Consider the following 7,778-nt stretch of genomic DNA (forward strand, 5'->3'; position numbering starts at 1 on the left):
AGAGGTTGTCGTCATCAGCCTCGTGTGCAGTGGAATGATTTTCAATAACGACAACATCTGTAACATCTGTACAAAAGTCTTCATTCAATATAAGAATAAATAAGTCGATGGCTGCTGCTGTGGTGTCTGTTCCTTATTACAAATATAATATTTGTTATATATATATATATATATATATATATATGTATATATTAGTCACTTTGCTCCGTGCCACTAGGGGGCGGTATTTACTGTGTGGCTCAGTTGACCTCGACTCAGCCAAGTTCTTAGATGTAGTGAACAGTTGACTCTGTCGTTTTCTTCCCTGTATCGTGAGTTCAAGTTCGATACGGAATACAGTATCTCCGCCTGTCACGCGGAAGACCGGGGTTCGAGTCCCCGACGGAGACGCGGATCTGCTACATTGTGGTTTTACGTGTTGGTTTGGAAACCACATGTAAGGTGCAGGGCCGGGCCAGCGGAATATCAACGTCATCACACCGCGACACCGTTCGTCAGAGATTGAGGTATGTGTTGATCAGCTGATCTTATGAATGGTCACGTGCTTTTGTCGCAGACTCGCAACCGTCTGAAAAGAACTGCGCGCGACACAAACTGTCTGCGGGCGCATTGATTAATGATTAATTATTAATGATTAATTATTAATGAATAAGCCAATCCACTTTACGTGGTCATTAAGTCTGAAGAGGACACGAGACTAAGCTTGGTGTGGGGTCAGAGGTCAAATCTGTAACTGGTTTTGTTGGAAAAACGAAGCAGTTTAGAAAAGGAAAGCAAGTCTAACTTTAGTAAACTGTTGAAAGTAAAAGAATCTATTGGTGATGAAGAGCATGCAGATGAATTTAACATGTACAGACATCTTTATTGGGTTTATTTTCTGATGATGAATCAAACTAACATCAAATATGGTACCAAGCTAAAATGTTGAATATCAATGAGTTTAATGTGGGTACAAATCAATGGTTGTCTGACACCAAAGTGGGTGATGAGGATGAGGATGATGATGAGGATGATGTGCCGGGTCAAACTCAAACTGTGACACACGGTTGTGGACAACACTTTAAAGGGATGATCCTCAAACTGTTGACGTTAATGCTGGACATGGAAAGGAGGTTGATGCCAACGATGGAAATGTGGCTGCTGTTGGAAAGGATGAGGAAGAGGAGGATCAGCTTCGACCTCAAGACAGCATTTCAAATGTGCAGTCGAGGCATTTTTCAACGACGCGAGCGAGAACAGAGATGGTGCGGCTACTTACCTGAGGATGCAGAACATGGATGAGAGGGTTCACGTTAGCTTCTGTTTGGCAGAGCCGGCTCCCCTGAAGCCCGTTCATTACTAACTTTATCATCATTACTAACAGCTCACTGCTGCTGTTGGACAAGATCAGAGCTCCAGCTTCTACTGAAGAAGACCTGCTTTTGGACTGACAGCACATCAGTTGTTAAGTACAAGTTCAAACCTCATGTGTTCCAGAACTGTAGCACTGATCCAGCAGAAGACTGGGATTCGACACATGATGTGGAGGCTCCTGGACGTCTCGATGTGCGAGATGATTCTGCTGGACAGATCTTCAGTTCTGGATCTCTCCCTGAAGTACTCGTACTTCTGTTACCCTGTCTACGCATGTAGGAGGGATCTGATTGGCCGCTGTAGGTCGAGAAGTTATCCGGACGAGAGCCGAGGGAAGCACATTCCCCTGGATGAGGTTGGTCAGCAGCACGTTGACTGATGACCTGTGTGTGACGTCCTGCTGCTGAAGTCCAGTGAGAGTCTGTTTCATCCAGGCCGTCAAGGATGAACACAGACCCTCTCTAATGTTTCCTCCCACTAAAGGTGGCTTTTATGGATCAGTCACTGCGTGAATGGGGTGAAGTCTGTCGTCTCACTGCCTTGTTGATTATTCTTTTGAAGCCAAACTAACTCATTTTTATCCAGAAAATAATCACTGGTTTGGATCTGAATGATTCTAACTTACACATCTCTCCAATATAATATACTGTATTAAATCAATTAATTCTGAAATATTGATTATATTTTCATTTGGCTTGTGTTTTCATTGTAAACTATGTAACATAAGGTGCTTTGACAGTGAAATCACTATTTTATCTTTTCCCTCAACCAGACCAGCCTTAATGGAGAGGCTTTTTGCCACATGTTATATTTTGTGTTGCCAGTTGTTCTCAGAAAAGTTTCCTCATTGTGAGAGTGTTGTTTACCGTTTACAACAAACACAAATGACAGATGATATAAGTAAAGTGATTTTGTGACACCTATAAAATAAAATGGCTGCCAAAAAGACATATTGAGTAATTGTACAGAATATTGGCTTTATTATCAAACCTGGGGCGTTTTCCACAGATAACGATTCTACATTTGTACAGATCCATTAATCAGGTTTTGTTGAAATTACACAAAAAAGACTTTGCACAGAGCAGTTCACTTGCCTGAGCTCACCATTTTTTTAATAAAAAAAACCTGGAGCGTATCCACCAACATGCAACATCTTCCACATTGTGGCCATTTGCTAGATGTGAAGTTCTAAAGAGGCAACTGAAACAGTCACATGTCACTGGATACGCTCCAGAAAAAAACAAAACAAAAACAATATTCAAAATTGTATACAATCTTATAATTTAAAACCTCAAACCCCAACAAACAAACCATAATAGAAGCAACTTAAGCACACAGCAGTCAATAAGCATCAACGCCCCACCCCCACCCAGTCAGCCTCGATCAACATGTAACATGTGTTTCAGTATCCCTCTTCACTTTATTTTGGGGTTGCAGCGCAAGCAGTTTGGATAAAATTCAACACCGTGTCAGCTCGTTATAAGCCCAAGTTTAAAAGTTGACACGACTGAAAAGTAAATCAACTTGTGACCTTTTAGGTCAGAAGAAAAACTTGCCTGTTGACACAGGGTTTTCAAACCCTTTCCCAAAGAAAGTTTTCCATTGAAAAGATTTCCTGCTGAACCATCAGACCGAGCTTAACGTTGCAGTTTCACTTAAACATCGGCATAGACGTAAATCCTTCAGGTTTTTTTTTTTTAATTATTTTTTAAACACGTTCATCCGGAGTGCAATTTCTTGTTTGGTAGTAAAACAACGTTACAGGACATTGTCTGACTTTGCTTGGACTCTAGCAACTTGCAAGTGGGCAAATGGAATCTGGTTTCATGTTTGTCATTTGAAAGGTGTCCAGTTTAAATCGAAATAAGAGCCACATTCACCTGTGGTAACTCCACACATGCAAATCCACTGTTGTGCATTTCTATGCCTTTCTTCCACAATCTGACTTCAAAATGATGAGCCCAACACTACTACATACAGGCCAAACTGTACTGGCATCTAATTGGTATTTATTAGAGTTATCAAAGAATAATGGACAAAAAAAAATTTTGAAAAAAACCAAATTAACTTGTCGGCCATTCCTTCCTAACATACATTATTACATTTATACAGAAGGAAATGAATAGGTAACAGGACAAGAAAAACATCTGAGATCCAATCACATGTGGGCTTCATGTAAAACTGCCAGTCTCATTTGCAGGGTGTAAATAATTGTCTTGGTATTGAAGAAACAGTGGAGATGGAGGGATCACGTTATCACACTAAACCACTCGCCGTACTTCGAAAAATCTCTTCAGGTAGTAAATTTGTCCAAGTGTCATCGCCACCAGAACCAGAGCCTCAAAGAACGACCACAGCACCACTCTGCTGTTTGTGTTGTCGTTGACTGGAGAAAGACGAAAACAGAGGCTTTGTGAGGTCACTCTTTAAATTCACGTGTGTGGCTTTCCACACCATGCAGAACAGGACTTACTTGCTCTGTGTATCCTCTCGCGAACCTCCATGTACTCCTGCTCATGCTTTACAGCCGTCATGGCGACTGCCAGCTCATTGATCATCTCCTCCAGTTTGTTTTGGTGAGCTGAAACAGCGTCAGGTTAAACCATCAGTATTAATGCACACCACAAACTAAGAGCACAGAAAAAACATGCAGAGTATGCAATACATGCAAGACGCCTGGGACATATGTAGCAGGTGATACTTTCCCACCCGTGACACACATTATCCCCACAGTGCAAATAGTCAAACCACTCACAGACATCACAGCATCTTGACTAAATATTTTATTGCACACTATTAGTTTATACTACGGAAACAACACTGGTTAGAGAAAACTCTGCAGTGCATCATCAATTCAAATGCAGAGAATCTTCTCTGTGCCATACCATCCCAGCTGTCACCACCTACAAAGAGGGAAACAGTCCCCAGAAAAAGTCAAAGAGAAAACTAATGGAACAACTTATACAAAATTAACAAACACAAACTACAGAAAGAAACAACAAAAACACAGGTCTCTGTCCAAGGAGTCGACTGATAGGAGTTTCCTATGGCCGATGCCAAGCTTTAGAAATTGGTGCAACCAATGGACAATATAAGAGATGCTATTTGTTTGACATCTTTCCTTTATTGCCTTAATCAATCAGATTAAAAAAAAATTCAAAAATTACTTAACATTATTGAGCAAAACCGGTGGTCTGTCTCTCCAATTTACTGTTGTGTCAACACTGCAGTGCTCTTATATACTTAACGTGAAATTAAGGAATACAATTAATATCTAGTACTTCAAACAAACTCAACTTACATTTTGGTATTTTTTGTCGTGCGTAACAACATTTATCAAGGTTCTGAGAACAAAATGTGTACAGCTATACATTGGCTGCTTAATAAAAAAATAAGCGGCCAATAGGCCAATGTCATTTACTTTACAAATTTAGAGAATTGTACCTTTACCTGTACTTCATATTCCATATGAGCCATATGGGTTTTCGGCTGTAAATGTTACCAATGTGTCATTTGTGAAGTTGTTTTGAACAGACGTGGACACATGTCAACTCTCCATGTACCTTCTGTCTCCATGTCCTGGCCTTTCGGTGCCTCTCCAATATCGATGGTGAACATGACGATCTTGGGTGTCATGGTTGACATCTTGTTGCTGAAGCAGAACTTGTAGGTTCCGTCCATGTGTGCTGCCACAGAGTACTTGCCACTGGATTCTCTGTCGCCTTTATAAATCTGCTTCCCATCCGGTCCTGTGATCTGAGCAGAAGACGAGAGTAAAGACATTGCTGCACTGGAGCAGATCATTAGCAACAACTAACATATGTCCGCGGGATCTGGAAGCACGCGCTCAGAAAACACACAGAAACGTTGCTACAGAAAATCTAAACCAGACAAAGAGTATTCGACTTTTCAGAGGTCTTACTTCAAACACTTTTATAGCCTATTTTCTTTAGTACCGGAACATAGCCCAACACATGCTAACGTTCCACTTCCTGCATCGCTTCAAGCAATGTACCGGTCGTGGGAAAACAATCTATAGCCGCAAAACAGGACAAGATTGGACATTGGACATTATAACTCCAGATAATAAAAGGCATATAACATGTAAAAAAAAGAAGCAGTAACTGACTAGTATCACTTCACGTAAACATAAAGCTAAAGGCTAACGTTAGCACGGGCCTTGAGTGACACTTGATAAGCTATGCTATGTGTAAGGATTTAACTCGTGTCTTTAGGTTAAATAGCACAATTGTAATCTCAGTGACATGTCTCACCTCGACATCGATGTCCAGGAATCCTCCTTCGGCGACCTCAAACATGAGGCCCATCTTGGTACCGGAGTTGACCCGCTCGTAGAAGCACTCTTCGGCATGGGCGTCTATGCTAACGAAGTAGCCGGACGCGGTAGCAGTCAGGACGACCAGCAAGACAACGAGTTCCGACAGAGTAAACATGATGTGAATGATATAAAGCGACCGTCACGGTGCGTCTGACTATATTAAAACAGTACAGCCAGCGGGAGCGCACGAAGTCGGCCTGTGCGTGTGAATTGTTGCGGGACAGTTGAGCAGCTTCAGCTTCAGCTGCGCTCTACGGCTCTGTGACTGCCACGTACGGGCTTAAACAGCAGCCGGCGAGGGACACACCTCAGAAAGCGAAGCGCTGCAGATGCACTCGGTGCGGAATGCTGAGCATTAAAGGACAACCCGTTTCATTCACTCTCAAAAGAAGAATGTCAAAGTCAATTATTCCAAAAGGTAAAATAATTGATGGAATACAATTTAAAGCAGGGGTGTGTCCCAGAGGAGTCAAATGTTTTAATGCATTCATTGTTGAATCACGTGTCGGTAAAGCTGAGTCAGCATCCCCAACTCATAAATAAACACACATTTGTCTTTATTTTCACAGGACACATTATATGGAAGAAGGTTAGGGGTCAATTATGATTTTTTTGGGGGGAAAACCCACAATTCAGAGATTAAAGTCAAGTTTTGCCCTTTGATCTTGGAGTTTGATCTTGAGAATTCTGACTTTAATCTCCAGAAACTCATTGTTGCAACTTTTTGTCATGCTCTACTGTTAATGGACTTAAAGGACAGTGCTGTGCAAAAGACATTTGATTACCATATATAATTATTTCCCACCAGAGGGCACTGTTGTGCTTGGGAGGATTATAAGCTTTAAAATGTCAAAAATATGTTTTTGTTGAGCACAAGTTAATAAATTCAACTTTGTCCCCAATGAAAACGCCATCTCCTCTGTAGACACTTTATGTGGTGTAGTTGTGTGTGAATAGTTTGTTGTGCCGAGATGTCCCTCCCTGCGCCTGCAGTGTTGTGGACTGATGAACCGCTGTGCGTGCATGCGCGTGTACAGCGCACTTCAGTTTCGGCAGTGGGGCCAGACGTTCAGGGCCCCAGAGCGCTTCTCATTGGCTGATTTGAAGCAAGGGCAAAGAATGACATGTAATGTAAAAGGGCGGGCACTGCACAGGTCTAAGTTGGTAGCTTGGCTAACATGAACTCATCCATGGACTGTTGGATTTTAACAGTAAGGTCACAGAGAAGGCTCCCAGTGGCAGCTCTTCATCTTTCTGTGGTGCTAAAATGGCTGTTTGGCTGCGGGAAATATTGTGTGTAGTGGCTTTGTATATTGTGTGTGCGCCGTTCATGCCATGAGTCGTGTATTGTGCTTATATTGTTGTCACATTGTTGTTTCGATCTTGAGTATTTAATATTGTGAGATTTTGAACACTGCCATTTGGTGGTGCTATTGATATGATAATATATGTCATCAGATTGGTATTGTTTGTGTGATGGCATTATTCAGCTGCAAAGGTGCTGTGGTCCCCTCTATCACTTGCTACTGTCATTTTCCTGCATGGCCCCACCAGACTTTCCAGACCAAAAACTGTTGGTGAAACTGGGATGCAAAATATTGCATCGTACGTGTTCATGCCTTATGTGAGGTTGCATTTTTGTGTGAACTTCGACTTTCATTACTGTGTTTCAGATTTATTATGAATATGCAAAAGGGACAACGTTGGTGTTTGATTAAGTTGTTTATCAGAGCAGAGTTTTATCTCAAGTCTTGAAATTCAGCCTGAAATGAAATGAAATAACTTATAAACATTATGTATATGATATGATTCACCTCCATCATATTGTGTCATTTGTAAGAAGAGCATAGTTCTAAATATTTCGATAATGAAAAATACCTGAAATAAATATGATTTATGCATTGATGCAAAACGAAATAAAACTGGTAAACACACAAACTGTTCCCTCCAGAGAAGTGTTTTCTTTTGTGTGGTAAATTACACGCGTGTTTTTTAATAATTCATAATGAATGTGGGTGCGTAAATCCTTCGCAAACGCGGGCGAGACACCACTGGTCGCGTCAGCGCACACCCCGCACCGCACGAG

At 41.5% G+C, this 7,778-nt stretch overlaps 1 protein-coding gene across 1 annotated transcript; it reads right to left on the bottom strand.

Moving 5' to 3' along the window:
* Positions 1-2,310: 2,310 nt before the first annotated feature.
* On the bottom strand, positions 2,311-5,983 carry tmed2 (transmembrane p24 trafficking protein 2). Its single transcript, XM_044012949.1, has 4 exons — positions 5,628-5,983; positions 4,917-5,109; positions 3,827-3,934; positions 2,311-3,739 (listed from the first exon to the last, which is right to left on the bottom strand). The coding sequence occupies exons 1-4, from the start codon at positions 5,805-5,807 to the stop codon at positions 3,615-3,617; spliced, it is 606 nt and encodes a 201-aa protein (XP_043868884.1). The 5' UTR covers positions 5,808-5,983; the 3' UTR covers positions 2,311-3,614.
* Positions 5,984-7,778: the final 1,795 nt, after the last annotated feature.

This window comes from Solea senegalensis, linkage group LG21 (genome assembly GCF_019176455.1).
Source record: "Solea senegalensis isolate Sse05_10M linkage group LG21, IFAPA_SoseM_1, whole genome shotgun sequence".
Lineage (NCBI taxonomy): Eukaryota > Metazoa > Chordata > Actinopteri > Pleuronectiformes > Soleidae > Solea > Solea senegalensis.